At 39.6% G+C, this 20,853-nt stretch overlaps 4 protein-coding genes across 7 annotated transcripts in view; 1 reads left to right on the plus strand and 3 right to left on the minus strand.

The window, feature by feature from the left end:
• LOC306853527 (fermitin family homolog 3-like) overlaps positions 1-20,853 on the minus strand; it is a 568,382-nt gene that overhangs the window by 251,926 nt on the left and 295,603 nt on the right. The gene's annotated exons all lie outside the window — the stretch shown is intronic.
• On the minus strand, positions 2,674-10,674 carry LOC306852987 (BEN domain-containing protein 4-like). The gene is made up of 5 exons (XM_079390128.1): positions 9,957-10,674; positions 7,072-7,632; positions 6,328-6,419; positions 5,718-5,958; positions 2,674-5,575 (listed from the first exon to the last, which is right to left on the minus strand). The coding sequence occupies exons 1-5, from the start codon at positions 10,402-10,404 to the stop codon at positions 5,334-5,336; spliced, it is 1,584 nt and encodes a 527-aa protein (XP_079246254.1). The 5' UTR covers positions 10,405-10,674; the 3' UTR covers positions 2,674-5,333.
• On the plus strand, positions 12,662-16,447 carry LOC306853513 (protein shisa-3 homolog). Its single transcript, XM_079390991.1, has 2 exons — positions 12,662-13,401; positions 15,004-16,447. The coding sequence occupies exons 1-2, from the start codon at positions 13,128-13,130 to the stop codon at positions 15,588-15,590; spliced, it is 861 nt and encodes a 286-aa protein (XP_079247117.1). The 5' UTR covers positions 12,662-13,127; the 3' UTR covers positions 15,591-16,447.
• Positions 17,144-20,853, minus strand: part of LOC306853511 (phospholipid-transporting ATPase IA) — a 155,504-nt gene continuing 151,794 nt past the window's right edge. For all 4 annotated transcript variants that reach the window (XM_079390988.1, XM_079390986.1, XM_079390989.1 and 1 more), the window contains one exon: positions 17,144-20,390. In XM_079390988.1, the coding sequence (XP_079247114.1) occupies positions 20,293-20,390 (98 nt within the window). In that variant the 3' untranslated portion in view covers positions 17,144-20,292. The remainder of the gene's footprint in view (positions 20,391-20,853) is intronic.

The raw sequence follows: 20,853 nt of genomic DNA on the forward strand, positions 1-20,853 counted from the left end.
CTACTAAAACTAAGGTCTGTCTCCAGAATCTCCAGATTTTTGACTTGATTTTTAGTTGTTTGACCCCTAGAGTTAAGGTATGCATTCACCTTGAGAACTTAATTTTTTTCCCCAAATGCAATGACTTCAGTTTTCTCCTTGTTTAACTGAAGAAACTTCTGGCACATCCAACTGTTCATTTCATCAATGCATTGGCAGAGGGAGTCAATGGGGCTGTAGTCATTTGGAGATAAGGCTAGGTAAATCTGGGTATCATCAGCATAGCTGTGATAGGCAATTTGGTTCTTTCTCATTATTTGACTTAGTGGGAGCATATACATGCAAAACAGGAGCGGTGCAAGAATTGAGCCTTGTGGGACTCCGCATGGCATGGACGTCCACTTAGACTTATACTCTCCTATACTCGCATAATAACCTCTCCCTTCTAAGTATGACCTGAAACATTTGAGTACCATCCCAGAAAGCCCGACCCAGTTTTCCAGTCTCTCTAGAACAGTGGTCTCAAACTTGATTCCTGGAAGGCCGCAGCTCTGCAGAGTTTAGCTCCAACCAGCTCCAAAACACACCTGCTTGAAAGTTTCTAGTGATCCTGAAGACCTAGATTAGCTGGATCAGGTGTGTTTGATTAGGGTTGAAGCCAAACCGTGCAGAGCTGTGGCCCTCCAGGAACTGAGTTTGAGACCAATGCTCTAGAAGTATGTTATGATCGACAGTGTCAAACGCAGCACTTATATCTAGTAGTACCAGCACTGATATTTTGCCAGAATCAGAATATAAGCAAATATCATTTATTATCTTAATAAGTGCTGTCTCTGTGCTGTGATGCGCTCGGAAACCAGATTGAAAATAGTCCAGGTATCCATTTGAGTTTAAGTAGTTGTTAAGCTGATTAAAAACTACCTTTTCAATAATCTTACCTATGAAAGGAAGATTTGATATTGGTCTATAGTTGCTCAACATTGTGTTATCAAGATTGCGCTTTTTCAGAAGGGGCTTAGCAACTGCAGTTTTCAGGGAGTTTGGAAAAGTCCCAGAAAGAAGTGATGCGTTCACCACTTCTAGGAGATCTGCTTCTAAACAGTTAAGCACACTTTTGAAAAAAGATGTGGGAAGTGTGTCAAGATAGCAGGTTGACGATTTAAGGTGCTGTACTATTTCTTTCAAAATAGTTCCATCAATTGCTTCAAAAACAGACAATCACTACTTTTTGAAATTGCGGTCGAATCTGTGTGACCTCTGCATAACTTGAGGATGTGCCAATCTACTTTCTGATATTATTGATCTTCTCTGAAAAGGAGTACGCAAACTCATTTGATGTCAGAGAGTATTTCACTGGGAATCTGACTGGGGGAGGGGGGGGGGGGTTGCCAGTCTCTCCACAGTAGCAAAAAGAGCGTGAGTGTTGTTTAAGTTACTGTTTATGAGGTTTGGGAAGAAGGTCTGTTTAGCTGTGGCTAGTTCCACATTGAAAGCATGAAGGCTGTCTTTATAGATGCTATAGTGAATTTCAAGTTTCGTCTTCCGCCACATCCGCTCAGCTTTTCTGCATTGTCTTTTCATACTCTGAACTGCTGTTGATTTTCTCCAAGATGATTTTTGTCTGCCAGTCTTCTTGCTGACCCTTGCCGGAGCAATATCATCAATAACATTCTTAACTTTTGAGTTAAATGAATCCAGGAGAAGATCAACAGAGTCTGCAGAAATGCTTGGTGTTAAAGATATAGCTTTCATAAATAGCGCACTAGTGTTCTTGTTAATGCATCTCTTTCTGACAAGGACAGCTCTAGATTCAGTGGTAACAGAGATCAATATATCAAAGAAATTACAGAAGTGATCAGATGGTGCTACATCCTTAATAACAATGGATGAAATGTTTAGACCTCTACTGATGAGTAAATCTAGAGTGCGTCCACGATATTGTGTGGGTCCATGCACATGCTGAATCATGTCAAAAGTGTTTAAAACAGTTATAATTTATTTTGCAGTTTTGATTTCTGCATTATCTATGTAAATATTGAAATCCCCTGCAATAGTAAAACAGTCAAACTCTGAGGAAATCATTGATAACAGTTCTGTGAGCTCTTCAACAAAGGCTGGAGAGTATTTTGGAGACCTGTAAATAATGAAAAACAAAATGCGTGGAGCACCTTTCAGCACAATACCTCGGTATTCAAAAGACAAATACTGACCAAATGACATGAGACAGCTGACACAAACGAGATAGGGTGGATAGTACTGGGACGCAGGGTGAGATTGTTCAAGAACAGAGGTTCTCAACTCTGGCCTTCAAGATCCATTCTCCTGCAGAGTTTAGATCCAACCTTGATCAAACTCACCTGCGTGTAGCGTTCTTGCAGTTCTGAAGAACTTAGCTTGTTCAGGTGTGTTTAATGAGGGTTGGGGAGCTTATGGCTTTGTCCAAATACACACACTTGCGGTCTTGGCCACTTGAGTGCGCAAGACTGTCCCAGGTCTTAAAAACGGCAAAGCGCAGTGCCCTTAACGCACCCTAAACCCACACTATCTCTAATACCGCTAATGTTATAGATCTCTAATGCATCATGTTCTGGAAATAAACCGTGAGACTTTTTGTCGAAATCTCGCAAAAGGTCACGGAAACCTTTCCAATGTAAGGGAAATATTAATAATAATTAGATATTACAAATAATTTCAAACAGAAAAAGTGTTTTTACGTTTTATTGGTGCAAAGATGAGTAGTGGTGATATTTTGTACAACATTTGCAACTGCTTTTTATCATTTAATTAGAAGCACCACAAATTAAAATGGTCATGTTGTAGGGACTACTGAACAGACATTTAGAAGTTGATTTTAAAATGCCAAGTATTTCAAATTAAAATAAAGCTGTGTAAACGCTTGCATTTTTACAACACCATAAGTGTGTCCCATCAGGTAATGAATAGTTCGACACACACTTGTGGTCTTCATCCTCACTTGAACACTTGGGCCAAACACAGGAAATATGTCATTTAAGTAGTCAAGTGGTCAAGTGCAAAGATTGTCAAGTGCCAAACTCTCAGAAAAATGAAAGCCAGAGTCTGAACGAACTGAACCGGAATACTGACCGCCAAAACCTGAAGAGCAATAAAGGCGCATTTAACCAACCGGTTGTGTGAATGATTTAATGACCCGCTGTTACCTACAAAAAGATTCAGTAAATGAATCAGAAGCGTACTTATTCTGTCAGTAAACCTATTCAAAAGATTCAAATCAATGAATCAAAATCCCCATTGCTTCTGCAGTACAGTGAAGATAGTTCTTCTGAGTACATGGGGGTGGAGTACTGATGCTATCACTGCTTAACTGTCCCATGATCAAGATGATTGTTTCAAGGCTGAACTAAATCTCTGTTTGAGTCACATGTATTGCGCAATGCCTGCGCGTTACATAACATACTAAGTTAAAGATATCTGAACTTATTTACAATGGATGGTAATTAAACTGTTGAAGAACAACAAGAGTTTAAACTAAAACTGTTTGCTGGCCTTGGTCTGGTCTGCTGGCTGATTTTAAAAGCACTTTTCACTTTGAGCCCAATTTTGCACTCTTGTTTATCATAAATAGGAATATGCTGCATCCGAATGACTTCATAAAGTGTACTCACATTCACTCCACAGACAATGGATTGAATTTGACAGCCTTTGAATTGGTTTCACAAAGAAACATTGCAGTGGCTTTGTTCTCTACTGCCATCTATTGTTCAACGTCTGGAATTAATATAGTAGCTACTATTGAAACAACACAGATGGCATTGTCTGGATCACTTATTTTGCTTCATTGTCATTTTTGTCCACATTACATAAATGCATCTTCTGTTTGAAGAGACAATATCATTAATAAGAGGAAAAACAGTCTCATCACTTTTGGCAGGGTTCACAGTGTTGACACGTTCTTTGACTAGAGGACTAACAATTTCCAATTACCATGGATTTGTACAATCACAACAGGCTACATATATATCACAACAACAGAGGCTTTTGTATGTCTGGTAGTCAAAGGCAACAGCAACTTGCTAACTTATTTTGAAGTCTTTATACCACTCTGACAACTTCATCAGCTGTTTAATGTTTGGGAATTGCAGACATTTAGCCCTGAAGATGAACTTGGGTGATACAGAAGCCATTAGTAGCTGAGTAATGATTCCACAGATCTTCAGATATGAAACGGCCTTAACGATCACAAGGTTTTATGCTTTGTGAGGAGGTTTAAATATTAGGGATTCCCCACCATCAGACATCTGATGAAGCGCAGTGGAGAATGAATTCAAAATAAGTAGTTAAATGACATTTGACTGAATTCTACCAGACATTACACAATGCCCTGCATGTATAAACATTTCACAGACAGAGACTTTGTCTAAGGCATTAAAGAAAGATGGTCCGTTTTCAAACACATTTTTCTTTTGTTTGAAAACCCAAACAGCCAGAGGCCACTAATGTAACAGGAACACCAAGACATAAACAACAGTCTGAAATTGGCAGTATTTGTAGTTCTTAGTGGTAGATGGTATCTCTTTTTAAGGCATTTGATTTAGTCTCTTATGCAGTCACACAGATTATTATAATGTGGTAGAATAAATGAAGTCGGGTTGATCCTTTGAACATGATCTTTGTGGTCCTCGACGAACTAGAATCAAGAAGCAGCAACACAAATTATGAACAACATCGCTTCCTTATTGGATCAGAGGAAAGATTAGGAAGCCACCCAACACACTATATTACAGACTTACTGTATCTCCACAGTCACGGACACGGACAAATTGTAGAGTTCAGTAATTTCATCCTGCAGCCACTTTGAAAATGATTTTGTAACATCAGTTTTTTTTTTAATAAACATCACAGATTATTCAACATCATATGATAAAATAGAGGGGAGCACTTTAAATTGAACCATATCAGAGAGAATAACAGAAAATCATATTAGCACCTCATTTGCAGACTGTCTGTATGAACATCTGACCAATCTGACAAGAAAGGAAGCTCTCCTTATTATTTACAATGGAGTAAAATGGATACATTCATGTTGCTATAGTAGATCACATTCGATGGAACAAATTAGGAAATGGAGCGCATAATAAACCTGATATTGAATTCAACCAACTCTGCTGCCTAGTGACTACTAACCATTTAAACAATATAGCATGGAAGAATCCCACATAATTTAGTGGGTAGGTGTGAGCGCCCTGGAATGTTTTGACAGGAAGGAATAAGGATTATTTTCATACACAAACCACAATAAGATCATGTAAGTGCTGCAACTTCTGTATGAGCCGATCCGGAGGGCTTGATCCATGATTTGGACGTATTTTTATTCTTTAGTCCCCCAAACCATTCTGTGAGCCCTTCAGATAGAGCTCATCCTGAGAGAACTGCCCGTCATAGCTCTCCATGTATAAACTACCACTGCTGCTGCTACCGCTGCCTCCGTTCCCCAGGAAAGTGCCTACAGCCCGGCCCTGCCGCGCATGCCCTACTGCATCGCTGAAGACTTTGTTTATCTGCTCCTCAGAGGGCATCCACCAGTCAGGATTAGAAGCACAGTGCATCCGGATAAACTCTGTGAGAGGGAACACCACAGGACAGAGATGGATGAGGGAGATAGATGCTAAATTAAGTTTGCATAATTAATCGCACTGATAATCTGATTAAAATTTGATGCTAAAATCAAAAAAAAGTGTAAGAACGTTTTAGCTCCCTACCTCTGAGACAAGTGACCTTGACTGGGTTGAGAGGTCTTCTCTCTGGCCCCGGATCCCCTGTGTGTACCGAACGTTTCCTCTTCCCCAGACCACATGAGTATTTCAGCTCATCTGTGGTGAACACGAACCGGATAAGGTAACGCAGGAGCCGCCGGCCATCTTTTTTTGAGGAGTTGACTGCCTCGTCCCACTGCTTATTGGTGATGAAGAGAGGATAGTTCCCCAGAAGCTGTTTACTGCCCTATTTAGAAAAGACAGAGATTATGAGATTATAGTTTGTAGAGGAGAAGAAATCTTTAATGCTGTCTTTAATCTTTAATGCGCTTTAATGTATCAACATTTAAACAGACGCTGCACTAAACACTGTACCAGAAAACAGGCAAATTCAATATAAAGAACTGAAACTTTACTGGGATGCTAAGAGACTCTGTTGCTTTTAGTTTTACGTAACAGTTCTTTAAAGTGATATTTTCATAACCTCAGATTAGACTTTCATTTGACTGACAGTTTCAGTTCTTTTCCCACTGGTAATAGTTTCTTGCATAAACCTGTGTCTCTGTGGATTTCATGACTATTTTAACAGCACTGAAAGGTCTTTTGGCAGGCTCACCTCGGTAAGCTGCTCTTCAGGCTGGGGCTGCACAAACTGGTTGTAGTGCTGAAGAACAGTCTTAAAAAAGTCCAGAACATTCTGGCAAGGAGCTGTTAAAGGCAAAACCAGCAAACATGTTGGCTGATGAAGCTTTTGTTTTATTTAAACCAAACAAGCTGAATTGTTGTACATAAGCAAAATACAATGTACTGTTAAGAGTGCACAGTGAACTGAAACCTAATCATTTCAATAATTTCCACTGCAAAATCAGACATGTTCAGCAGTTTTCCCCCTTTCTATATGACTATACAATAATATTAAGATATAAATGAACACATTTAAAACAATAAATATTACTATTGCAACAATATTGTTATACTGAATAATTAAAAAATGGTATTTAATAATTATAATTTTATTTTACAGAACAACATTAAAATTACAATACTAATATTTGTCTGAATTTCTCTGATTTTAAACATTACACTAAACTTTATTTTGGTGGCAAACAGCTGGGAGATGTTAGAACTTCTCTTTTGTTGACAACTGATTTTGAAATGATTCTCTTTACAGATTTGTGTAAATTCTCCATCATTTGTCTCCAGAAAGTTTGATAAACATTTAGTGAACAGCTTGAACCCCTTTTAAGTACACTACACTGTGCACCTTTAAAAGCTAATGATTTTGTGGATACAATGATTACAGTGGATTATGTGTGTCTAATATCAAGACAAATGAAACCAAATCATCAAAGTTTAATACCTGGGATGTTGTCCAGTTTGTGTCTCAGTTCCTCGTTTTCCTGCTGTAGACTAAGAACTTCCTGTTCCAGCTCCATACAGCGTGGACAACAACCTTCCTCCTCATCTTCCTCAGGCAGTGTGGACGAGGGGTGTCCATATGACTCAGACAGTGCTGGAGAAGCCCAGCCGCCTAAGTTCTGCCTCGGGGACCCTGAAGCTGTCGGCTCAGCCTCCACCGGGTGACACCGTTCACTGTCTGATGACTGGGGTCCGGAGAGCAGGTAGTTCTGAAGCGACTCTGTGAAAATCCGGAGGAAAGAGGAAGTCTGCTGCTGGTTCCAGTGGTTGCCCCGTTGGGTCTCCTCACCTGTGTTCTCCAGGGATGAGTCCTCTGACCTTGTCTTAGAACTGCGCCTCTCTCCTGGAGATAGGCAGCTGTCCTCCTGTTTTATGAGAGTGGAGATGGAAGAGGATGGAAGGACGAGGGAAGGCTGGGGCTCAAGGAGCCGTCCGTTGCTGTTGAGGAGACTGAGCACTCGACTGCACTGCTGGGCAAAAGCATCCAACATGAGACGGTTTTCTGAGGGGAGCGCAAAATCACACATAAGTACACAAGTATTGCAGCAACAGATTTCTTCATTCTTCATCTTTTTTGTATACAAAGAAACAGTTCAACCATAAATTAAATTTGAAATAAAACTCATTTTACTCACTGTCATTATTTTAAAACCTGCATTGACATCTGTTGTCAAAAGGGTTATTTACAGTAGAATTTTTCTATACTACAAGTATCAAGAAATTTTCAAGGCAAAATTGTCCATTTTAATTTTTACAATACTTTTTTCAGTGCTATTTTGTACTTGGATATTCTGCTAAATGTCTCCTTTGGTGCTCTAGAGAAGAAAGAAAACAACATATTCTGTTTACATAAAAATCTATTAATTTACAACACATTTCATTTATTTTAGTTTAGCCTCATTTCACAATACCATTGCTTTCAATCTTTATGAGCTCCATTTTTGCATTTTTCTTATGTCCTTCATGTCCACTGTTTGCACTTTCCATCATTTTTATCTTTAAATCTGCAACTTGGTCCTGCATGCCTACAGATTTGGGAGATAAGGATGCTGTGAATCTGTCCGCACACACATATACACACAACTCATTTACACGGTGTCACTGTTCTAATAAACACTATTCATATCTTCCAAATCCTCTTTAAATGATGAGAAGCAACAGAGAGATTAATAAAAGGAAAATGTTGACCAACCAACCACATACAATTACTCTGTCTCCCCACAGCCTTCTGGCTGCGCCTAGATGCAGAATCTTAAGAGGATGATTATGAATTTGCCACCCTCACACAAAGACACAGGGCAGACAATTATCAGCTCAGGCAGTTGCTGTGGCACCCTTATGAGTGACGGGAGCGAGCCTCCGCCATCGCCTGGATGTGTCTATCAGGCTTAAGCAGATGTGGACATTTATTAACATGCGCAGCATCTCTGTTTACCCCCAGCAAGATGGATTTGATATCATTCTCCTCTATCTTACCCTCTCCCTCCTCCTTTGCTGCTGTCGTTCCCTCTGTTTCCTTTCACTTCCCCTCTCTCCCTCTCTCCCTCCCTCAGTTATGCCACGCAGAGTGAGCCTCATGAAATTTCATTAAACACAACATGTACCGCAGAGCCAAATTTATGAGCCACATTTGTTTTAATCACAATCCCTTTGGAGGAGCTTTTAAATGCAATTTGGATTATTGCACTGATCTCAGAGCTGTGTCCTTGGGTGTCTACGGCTCCTTTCCCCAGGGCTAGAATGATGAAACCATTACCATTGTCTGATTGGCCAAAAAATCCCCCATGTATTCTTTTGCAGTGGATATTCCATAACAATAAACCAAAAGGGCTCGGTATGAAATTAGAACGCACTGTTTACAAGCAGGTGCTGTGAACTCTGATCTTCATTGGAAACATCTACTGCGTCTCCAACAAGTGCAATTAATATTTAATGAACAGCCTGAATCCCTTTTAATGATGCCCAGGTGAATTTCAAAATGGAATCTGCATGTTAAACACTACATCAAAAAAAAAAATAAAAGGGTTGCAAGGTTGATCTTAAAACTTCCATATCCAATCCAATAACTCATGTGGAGAAAAATAGATCAGCTGAATGTTTGTACAGACACTGAGGCACCCTGTTGATGACAATGACACAACTTGATGAAAACAAACTCTTGCAACAAGCACATGAAAAACAATTACTGAAGTTGACAAGTTTAGGTGAATCAGAGAGAGAGCCGGTGAGAAAAACAGGATGCTTTCCACAAATTCATGCTGGGAGGATCTTAATGCAGCGTGTAAAGAAATCTGACAGTACTTGATGAGACTTTCATTTTACTCTCTATGATCATGGACCAGTGTAAAACTCTACACTACCTTCATACTGATACTCGTTAGGCTATATATTTCTCTTTTTAGGCAATATGAGGGATTTGAGAGCATTTTAGAAATTCCCTAAGCATGTATGTCGACCACAGTGTTAGTAGACTAATAGAAAGATGTAAAAAGATTTTGGTAAATATACCACAAATAGCCTTACAGTGTCATCCTAATATCACAGATACACAATTTTATTGCAGGAGTGTTATTAATTTATTAAGTCACTGTTGTTGTTGTTTTTTTTTCTGCCTGTCATTACTTTCAGGTAAAAACTGATGTGAAATTGAACATGTCGACAATGCTTGAACAAGTCGTATCATTTGGGCGTGGGTCCCAAATTGTGGATGTATTCGAGTCTAAATATAATTGCAATGTTCGTAAGAAAACACACCCCAAAGTTAGACACTTCAAGTCCTCAGCTTAGTGATGGATAAAAGTTTCTGAGGCAAACTCGTTCACTTACCTGAGCTTATTCCATAGGTGCAGTCTGGAGACTGGTGGCGACCCGCCGGGTATCTGCCGGGTCTCTCCTGGCCGTCGACCCTCCTCTGGCTGCCAAACGATGCTGCTGCCGCCGCGGCGCTCCCCGCTGATGCCGCGCTGGGTGTCGCGACTCTGCTGCTGGGCCTGATTTCGCAGGGGAGACGGTGCTGCTGACTGCTGCTGATGGAGAGGGACGCTTGCGGAAGCGGTACGCGCTGTGAATACTGCTGCTGCTGATGACTGAGAGGATGAGGATGGTCTCCGAGCTGCGGGATGTCCACCATTGTGGGTCTGTCATATCTCGCCTTGCCCGCCGCGCGTTTGCTCGGGAAGGTCTTGAGGGAGCTGTACGGACTCCGCTGTTGCTGCTGCCTGCAGATTTTGGGCGCAGAGAGACCTTCGTCTGCCGGTAGCATCTCCTCCTCCATCTCCCTCGCACTTGAGTGTCGTTCTGTCCCGGTCTGGTTAAATCAGTTATGCCAGTGTCTCGCCGCCTCGCTCTGTGTCTCAAACACTTCTAACTCTGTCTGAGATACTCAGAGGGTGGGTGACTTTACTGACAAGTCATTGCTCCAATCCCCTGGCGGTGAGAGCACTCGCTGGCTTTTATTCTACCAACAAGGGAATACCGGCGGCATCCGCACGCGCCTCCAGCCGCTCGGGGTGTATATGTGGCTCGTGCTCCCATCAGTGGGAGTGTCAGATGAGAGAGGTGCAAGATGATATAAAGAGGTGTGCGCGATGCCTCCATGTTTTCTCGCATAGCCATGTTGTCAGTGATGGGGGTCATTTATTTGTTTGTTAGTTGTTTTTAGTTTGAACTAACTGAAAAAACAACTTTAGGAGTTGTCAGAGCAGACTGGAAATACAAATGTAGCTTACATACATGCAAATATAGGCTAGATACTTAAAGGGATATTACACCCAAATCAAAATTATGTCATGATTTACTCACCACCATGTCGTCCCAAACCTGTATAACTCTCTTCTGCAGAACACAAAATAGTATATTTCAAAGAATATAAGTAAGAAAAAAAAAACTGTATGGACAAAAACAAACAAATACACTGAGACATTTCTCAGAATGCTATTGTTTTGCAGAAGAAAGTCAAACAGTTTTGGAACGACATGTACATGACAGCATTTTATTTTTCGATGGACTATCCATTTAATATTTAATATCACATTCAATTTGGAAAAAAAGACAACAACAGCAAATGTTAAATTAGGTTGTGTAAATAAATAAAGTTTCTGTGTCTATCACTGCAGCACTGGATGGAAGCAAAGCAGGAAAACTCAGTGTTTTCTTACGCGAATGAAGTGAAGTTGTGGGATACAACAGTTACTTCTGGTCCTCAGATCTGATTGATGAGAGTCTTTCCAGCCGTGTGATATTGTACCGAAATCAGCATGTGAACAGTTTCACTTTTTGTAGCCTACTCAGAAAGCAGCATTTTCTTACAGCAAGTTTCAATGGCAATGTAGTTTTAAGGTGAGAATGTAGTTGCTTACACTTTAAATATGTGGTTTATTTAAAAATAAAGCGCCTATTTCTAAATTTGCTTCAACGTTTTCGGAGATGTGAGCTCCAGGGTGTCAGCGGGTGTTCAGTGATCACGAACCTGCCGAGAACAACCTTACCTCGGCCAGCTTTCATTCAATCTTTTTTTTTTTTTTTTCTCCGGTTAACAATAAAGACATACAGCAGGTGTTAAATTAGGGTGAGGTCACTTTAAGACACAATGCACACGTCTGATATAATTATATAGCCTACATCTAACTCCTTTCTAACAGAATGTTTTTGAGGATACTTGCCAAAATGGTAATTTTGTAGCTATTTCGCACTCCTAACTTCTGTGATATTGCTCATATATTCAAAATTGCTCTTTTTTGTCTAAAACATAAGTCACTCTATATTAAATACTTTCACTTTTTTCATATAGAGCTTTGGTGCTGAATATTACATCCTGTGAATCACAGCAGTGTTGAAAAGGGGAAGTAATAAATACACTGTCAAAAGATGGTCTTTAAACCTAAATATGTGATGGTGTCACATACATAGATATCTAAGGACATATCACACATGCAAAACTATTTGTAAAAATGATAATGTCCATTTAAGCCCACAGAGGGGGGGAAAGCATCTGCTGTGGAAGAACACTGGCTATTTATTAAAAAAAAAAAAGAAAAAAAATTGCTGAGTCGTTCCAGATGTATTCATTAGTAATACAAATGAGCCTGTACCAGTAAGCAGCATTCACGCCAGGGTTGTACCAGTTTTACATAAAGCAATAATAGCCAGAAGAGGGCGACAACATGACACTAATTTTAAGGCAAAGCCTCCTCACCCCTTTCCAAACGACTGAATGAATACTCCAAGGACAATGCTGCGAATATAAATTAATTAACTGACCAAATGCAAAGATATCTACCACTTTAATTTTAAAGACTCCATGCTATCAAAAAAAAAAAGTTTGGTTTTAAGTAAACAAAAAGCAATAAGGAAAAATAAAGAAAGAAGATCTTTTGGACACAGAATCCATTCTGCTGTCCATCTTGCTTTCCCAGGGCAACAGGACGCAGACACCAGCTACATGAATGCGCACGTCAGGCCAGCCAACTGCGTGCGCGTCAGTGAAACGGAGCGGGTGAGAGTCTAAAACAAACTCACTGGAGCTGAGCAGCAGATTTGAGCACATTTGGCTTCAGTGCAAACGCGCGGGTCTCTGTGCGCTCACAATTTATTGGGGAAGAACTACAGGATAGAAAAGTGCTTTTGCCAGTCTTTGATAAAAACGCATAGGTGACAGTTTATTTTACACCCACGTGGATATCAAAAGCATTCGATGAGTAGTTTACAACGAGACTAAAATGTCAGTGAACAGCGGGAGCGGATGAAATGCGGATAAAATCATGGGATTTCTGGAAGTGATGTTTTAAAACAACCCAAGACCGGTGCTGGATGACTCTTAATTTTGGATTTGGACAACTATTCCTGGATTTAACTCCAGTGACTTTTAAATCTTAAGAGCTGATGGAGTATTTTCATAAATCAGTTCAAGTTTGTTGACCGCTCGCTTAACCCAAAAACGGGCAGTTTATCAGGCGCGCTCTGTTTGAGAGGAACTGAATTAAAGCGCATCTCGCCGGTATGGTGCGCCTGCTGAATTGCCTGGTCTTGGGGTATTTGACATGGAATCTGCGGATATCTGATGCCCGAGGAGAGTACTGTCACGGCTGGCTAGACAGCAGTGGAAATTACCACGAGGGCTTTCAGTGTCCGGAGGACTTTGATACGGCGGACGCGACGGTGTGCTGCGGGACCTGCTCGCTGCGCTACTGCTGCGCGGCCCCCGACGCGCGGCTCGACCAGGGGACCTGCACAAACGACAGAGAGGTGGAGAACAACACGCAATATGCTGCCCGTAAGACACAGATTAACTCATTATTAAAAATATCTCAGACAAAAGAAGCATTTGCGTTATGTAAAAAACTAAATAAATATGCAAAACAAATATGCTATAAAGTTTCTGTTCTAGAAAATAATTTTACTTGCAAAGTTAAGTAGGATAGTGAAAGTAGTTTTATCCTCTTATAATTATTTTAAAGCGTTTGTAAAAGCGAGTACTAACACTATTTTATGATAAGCACTAGTTTAGAACAGGGATAAATTAGTAAGCCATAGTGACATCTGGTTGAATTATTTATAATAGTTTACTGTTGCCAGCAAAATGATCACATTACAGAATATCATAACAGGATTATGTGATATTTTAGGTCTTAGTCATGAAGTGGATTACACAAAGTTTTACTCAGATAAAATACAAACAGCAACAAAGGGATTTCAGTGTACGCCAGCACCTGTTAAAGTATCTGACCGAGCAGAGCAGAGGTTAACCTGACACACCTGCCGTCACTGGAGAAAATATTCTCATCATTAGAACTTACAACAATTTGTCATTTATACAAATTGCCAGATTTTCTTGTTTCCTTCATCAGAAGTTAAGTGTAGTCAGTCTCATTTCATTTAATCTTAATAAAGTCAATCTCAAGTGTCATTTAATCTTAAAAGAGTAGCCTGTATGTTTACAAACATAAAGTTTAATACCATAACAGCAGGTGAAGTTTTACTATGAAATCCTGTCGATGCCAACAAGGAAATGTACAGTAGGTCACCACTGTAAGTCTAATTACCTTCAAGCACAAACTAAATATTCTTAAATCAGAATATTTTATACAGGATTCATTAATGCTTTTGATAACCTGTCAAACTCTAATCTGTTTGACCTAATATACTGATCTCAGCTATATAAAAGTATATAGGATAAGTTAAGTGGTAGCGTTTAATGTGAAATCATTTATGTTGGTTGCTGACCATCAAAACAGTTTCCTTGTCTTAATATAATTAAGCATTCAGTTTACACAGGACTCGAAACACATTTGAGTGTTTTACAACCATAGCCTCAAGCGGGGCGGGGGTGGGGGGTTGAACATGTAAAACTAAGCTTCAAATATATAGTAATTATTGTGATGTTCTTCGTGCTTTTTAAATTAATATTTCCTATTAAATAAGCTTTTAATGAACAATTCAATTAAATAAATTGCACATTATCAGTAAATAAAGGAAAATTTAAGAAACAATTTACAAGACTCCAATAAGATTATCTAAATATTAAGAACAGTTATTGTTATGAAATATTTTAAACCTACTAGTACACGCTTAAAAATAAAGGTTCTTCATTGGCGGCTATGCTTCCAGGAAGAACCATGGAAGATGGTTGATGTTAAACATCCATGGAAACCTTTCCATTACACAAAAGGTTCTTCAGTGAATAAAGGTTCTTCGGATTATTACAAATGTTCTTCACACACACAAAATATTCTTTTAAGAACTGTTCACTTAAAGATTCTTTGGAGGACCAACATTTGTTCTTCCATGGCATCGCTTTTGGACCCTTTATTTTTAAGAAAGTAAACATAGGAAGATTAGTTTCTCTAACCACCCGTGCCGTTTCTCTCTTTCACAGAACCCATCTATGTGCCCTTCCTGATGGTGGGCTCTATCTTTGTGGCATTTGTGGTGGTGGGTTCTCTGGTGGCCGTGTACTGCTGCACCTGCCTGCGACCCAAGCAGCCCACACAGCAGCCCATCCGCTTCTCACTGCGCAGTCAGGGTGAAACCATCCCCATGATCCTCACCACAGCCCCTCCCAGCCTGCGCACGCCGTCACGCCAGTCCAGCACGGCCACCACCAGCTCCAGCTCGGCGGGAGGAGGCAGCTCCATCCGGCGCTTCTCCCTGGGCCGGGGTGACGGGCTGGGACAGTGTTCGCAGCAGCAGCTCCTGATGGTCTCATCTTCCACGGCCTCCAATCCTGTGTCCGTGGCTCCGGTGCAGCCACTATTGCCTCCACCTCCTCCACCGCCCTACACCTCCCAGCAGGGCCTGCAGGGCAGTAACGCTCTCCAACACACGCATGCTCACAGCCAGTTACAGCTGCACCACCAGACCCTGCAAAGCTCTGGCTTCCTCCTGCCACAACAGTACTTCTTTCCCCTGCCGCAGGAACCGTTCTCCACAAACAAGGGCTTTGCTGACTTCAGCCAGAGCTGACCTGGGGCTCCCTGCTCAAAAGGAAATGGACACCAAAGAATCGGCCACTCACAATGTCGTTGTTGTAGACTCATATTACAGGGGCTCCTGTTCAAGGAAACAGGCACTAATGTCTTTCAGCAAGCTCAATTGGCACTTGTGAGACCGCATCTGGAATTAAAGCGCCATGTGGGCCGCTAAAGCTGGTGAGATAGTGAACTATCAATCTGACAGACACTCAAGTGCTGGATACAACATGGAAGCCTAAATCTACAACTGATCAAATCTCATATGCGCTTTCAATCTGCTTATTTGATGAAAGACGTCAAATTATTATTTTTTTTAAAGTCCAGCTGGTCGATGACACTCCACTGAACATTTAGCCTCTGTATTCAAGATAATTTGATACATATATATGGACAGAATATTACACGACAATCTCAATCTCATTTTAGGGGTCCTGCGCACAAATGGGTCAGAGATTGAAGGTTTAGTTGCAAGATTGAGACAAAAATTGTTAATGTTTAAAACAGACATTCATCATGCATTATTCTTGCTCATAGAGTATCAGTCACATGAGGAACAGGTTAACATCATATAAATGTACAACAACCTTTGGGAAAACCCGTTTTTAATGTTTGGAGAGCATTCATTCTTCAATTTTGTATAATTTGTAGCAATCTGAAAGCCATTATTGTCTTAGTTTCAGATTACATTGACAACACAGTTTGTTGTATTTAATTTGAAACGATTTGTGAATGATCTAAATGTACAGAAGAGCTGGAAGCACATCATGTTATGAGACGGCCTTCAATTAAGTATTACAGTCTCTAACCAACAGTGTTTTTGAGCTAAATTAAACTTTTATCTTCCACTTATCTTAGTTGGTCTCATCTTGAACGACAGTAACGCATCAGATATAAGAATGAAAGAACATTCAAGAAACTGTATGACATCAGGTTCCATTTTAGAACAGGCTGACTGAGAATAAGTGATATTCCAGTGTCCTGTTACCCAAGAAGGGAAAGCTTGTTTTAACCTATGGACTAATTCTTTTTAGGGACAGAGTCGTGGATACATTTACATCAAGTGTGGCCAACATAAATAAATGACTGTTATTAAAATATGGAACAGATAACAACTCTATTAATGTCACTGACCAACAGAACAGTCAGAACAGGGGATGTCATCTATATGACGCATCTCCACCTTTTCCTGTTTAGATTGATATCGCATCCTGTTTAATGCCACACACGATGACCAGCTACAACATCATTTGTCTTTCCACAATGAAAGCAAAATTCTATACAATGCAACAATCACAAAAAAAACTTGATGCTTAATATACATACACTACTGTTCAGTTTGGGATAAAAATATTTTCTGAAAGAAATTAACATTTTGATTCAGTAAGAATGCTTTAAATTGATCAGTCAAGACATTTATAATGCTATAATTTGTATTATTTTATAATTTTAAACTTTCTATTATTTAAAGAAGCCTGAAAAATATATCATGGTATCACAAAAATATTAAGATGACAAATTATCAACATCAATAACAGAAACGGTTTCACAAGAATGATCTTTATGGCGGACTATATTTTGCATGAAATATATTTCACAGTGGACACTGAAGATTTCACAATCTCCACAGAAACAAAGAGATAAAAAAAATTTTTTTCGAAAGTTTATGGAATACATTGGGTGCTGAGCCAGAGTTTGCTCATGATTAAACCGTATAAACAGATTTTGGTGGCTGTAAACAAGACATCAATATACATTTTAACACCCTAACTGCCCTTTAAAGAGGATCAGCAGTACACACATTCTGAAGAAGGGCATATTAGCAAGTGCTGTGTAGGCGATGAAACACTAAAAGGTGTTTTAAAAGAAGACATGAAATCCAATAATTGTGTTAACTGTCATAAACATTATAACTGCCAGAAACAGAGATTTATACATGCAGGGAAGTTTTTGCTAAAGTATAATTTAATGCTTGTGTAAAAAAAAGCTAGAAATGCATTAGTCTAGACAAGAAATAAACTCTTGTAAGTTTATGGTATGGAAACAAAACCGATTATTGCCAAATCATGACTCTGCGTTCACTGTATCCCCAATGGAGAGTCTCCACACAATACAAACGATCAGTGATTCTCTTGATGCTTGCTACAATACTGTTCTAACACTAATAGTGTATATCTTGGACAACCTTGAGGCTTCATCAGGATATAATTAACAGAATGCAAAAAAAAAGAAAAAGAAAAAGAGAAATCACCAAAGGAGATCTTCAGTTGGAAAGTTTATTTCAGTAATCCTTCATGGCAGTTAAGACAAAACACTTAAAAGTTTGCAGTTCCAACATGCTAAACAATCATTTAACAAAGACAATCGAAAGAAAAAAAGAAAAACACCCAATAGAGAATTTGAAACCATGTAAAAGTGCATTTTCATTCTTTAAAGTGACCAACACTAGAGGGAGATTCAGCGTACAATTAACATTCAGGCTAAACCAAGAACGACTTTTCCATTCATGCAATCAGTCACTTTGACAGACGGGGTTTAAAGCAACAGTCCAAGCCTTTAACCAACATCACTTCATATTTCCAGTGTTCGAGTCGAATGACGACTCACAATTTCAACGATCGGTCAGAAGCACAGCTTAAGGAATGAAATGCACAGAAGCTATAAACGTATTCTTTCCACGTTAAATAAAAGACGTTTCAGCTGGAAGAAGAGTTACAGTGAGATCTGAAACTAAATGAAGAACATGTACGGTACATCCATCCAGATAAATAATACTGCAACTGATATGAACTAGATAAGAGAATATTCATCACATAAAAGTTAAAAGAGTGCATTGTGCAACATCTCTGGTCAAGCTTTAGCAGAGCTTCATACAAACCGAGACACACAGACACATTTGACACTCACACACTTACACCTGCACACACCTGCTGACATACAGGGCCATGCATCGGCATATAGCTCACCGTTAGTATACCTGGAGTCGTGCAGACGAACGAAACAAGCAGCGGCACACAACCGGACAACACAGAGGACGTCACACACATCCTCATTCGAGTCTCTCAGGCTGCTTTAATATAGTTAAACAGACATGCATACCGACGGGATCACGGACACTCGCGCAGTCACGCAACGCATCCAAAACGTAGCTCACATGCACATGCAGACGACACACACTGCGCAGACGCACTATACAAAACGTGCTCTCCCACAGGGAGAAGAAAACCAACACACAAACTCCACCATCAAATAAAGAAGCGTTAATAAGACAGTTGTAGTCACTTAAGCTCATGAACCACGACCAGTTTCTGAAGGGGAACCACAAAAAAGAGGAACGACGTTTTCATTACAAAGCAGATCAGTCCAAAAAGTCACACTTAGTCCAATATAAAAATACAAATTCACTAAATAACTATAGAGACAAAGTTGTATCGATACTGTGTGGGTCTGGCAAAATCCTCAGCTCCTCCCCTATGCTAATGGCACTTATGTTTGAGGGATTAACACTCGGTTCCAAGTCAAATAAACGTTATGGTGAACATCTGATCGTCTAAAAGAGTTTCGCACGAGCCCCATACGATGAGCCGAATGCATAAACGGGGCCGAGGTTCAATGTGTGGCTTAAAAAGCTCTCATTATGTCCGTGTAGCAGCCTGATACACCATTATTTTGGTCTAACGTGTAAGCGTGCGGTAACGCTGCCTAGCTAGAGACTCAAATATTATCTCACTGGGGAAAAAAAATTCCTGTTAGGCACCTTTGTGATCATTGCAGCCGTGTAAGACGTGGAATGCAGAAACGTGTTCAAGAAAGCCGTTGAAATGTTGCCAATTTGTTTAGAAAAAGGTATACATGCAAGCTAAGATCTGAAGAACCAGGCACGATAAACTGAAAACAAAACTTAAAACTAAATGGAAAAAATAAAACTAAACAAAAGTTAAAATACAACAAACTAAATAGAAAACAAAATTCAAAACACAACAAAACACATACCCCGTAATGGCTGAAGGCAACAATAAGGCTTTGATAGCTTAAAATTTAACATGAACAATAATAAAATAAAAATAAAAGGTAAAGTTGTCAAACAGATGCAGAAAGCATCTGAGGAGTGTAAAAACACCTAATTATAATTTCCGAATATTGTTTTTAAAATAGGGACTGCATTTCTAATATTCTTTGGAACTTAATTTCTGGTTATCTGGCATACGTCCTGTTTTCTGACGCAAATAAAATACATGTGATATAAAAACAAAAAGGAGTGTTTCATGTGCCATTAATGATTAGGAAATCACAGTCAAAGACCATTACCACAAATGTTTCTCAACACCTTTATCACCACCCTCATCAACACCACATTTTTGGCTGTAACACTCATAGTTGAAGGAATGGCGGAGGAGAGAGGAGAGTCAATTCTTTTTGCTGTTCTCCTGTTTGACAGATCAGAAACCATACTGACCGCAGGCTGGGCAAAAACATGCTAGCACAGTGCTCATGTCTGCTGTTGAACATACAACTACAGCACAGCAGAACTTGATTTTTTTTCCCCCTCTCTCTCTCATACTGCTTAATTTTTCATATCCATTGTTGCCCAGGGTGCCCTAGGCTGGCCAAAGTTAAACTGACAGGCTTCAGCTCTCTGTCAGCCTTTAAAAAGTTGAGTGACCGCTGAGAGAGGGTGGGGCCCAGCGAGCCGGATCTCACCACTCACTGGTCCGTTGCTTGGTGGTGTCATAGACTCTGATGACCTCAGACTGGGAGAGCACTCCGTTCTCATCCTGTGAGAATGCGTAGCCATCTGTAAACAGGACCCAGAAAACATGCATCAGATAAATACACTCAACTAAACAATCTGCTGGCACACTTACAAGACAAGTGATACAAATTAAATCATAGAAAAACATGAAGAAAATAAAATAAACAACATGCAATGAGATGGGGAAAAATGCTAATTTTGTGTTTCTCTAGAACAAGCCTTTTCTTAAATCTTAAATCACTTTGAAAAATAAAAGATCTTAAATCTGAAGGAAAATAATGTTTGCAAATAGTACCGCAAGGTTCTCGTATTTTTGAGAAAAAAAGCACAAGACAAATAAATAACGATAATGTAAATCCTTTACATTTCTAAATAATATTAATTATATAAAATTACATAATGCATGCATTATGTAAATTATATATAACATTAATAGTATAATAATAAAAAATGATAGACAATTCTATTTTATTATAAATAAATATATATTTGCTCACCAAGAACA

This window comes from Barbus barbus (genome assembly GCF_936440315.1).
Source record: "Barbus barbus genome assembly, chromosome: 33".
Classification (NCBI taxonomy): domain Eukaryota; kingdom Metazoa; phylum Chordata; class Actinopteri; order Cypriniformes; family Cyprinidae; genus Barbus; species Barbus barbus.

Coding starts and splice junctions, on each gene's coding strand:
- LOC306852987 (XM_079390128.1), bottom strand. CDS start 10,404: ATGGAGGAGGAGATGCTACCGGCAGACGAAGGTCTCTCTGCGCCCAAA. Junction 5,959..6,327: donor CTGAAGAGCAGCTTACCGAG/GTGAGCCTGCCA, acceptor TTTTCTAAATAG/GGCAGTAAACAGCTTCTGGG. Junction 5,576..5,717: donor CAAGGTCACTTGTCTCAGAG/GTAGGGAGCTAA, acceptor TCCCTCTCACAG/AGTTTATCCGGATGCACTGT.
- LOC306853513 (XM_079390991.1), top strand. CDS start 13,128: ATGGTGCGCCTGCTGAATTGCCTGGTCTTGGGGTATTTGACATGGAAT. Junction 13,402..15,003: donor CAACACGCAATATGCTGCCC/GTAAGACACAGA, acceptor TCTCTTTCACAG/AACCCATCTATGTGCCCTTC.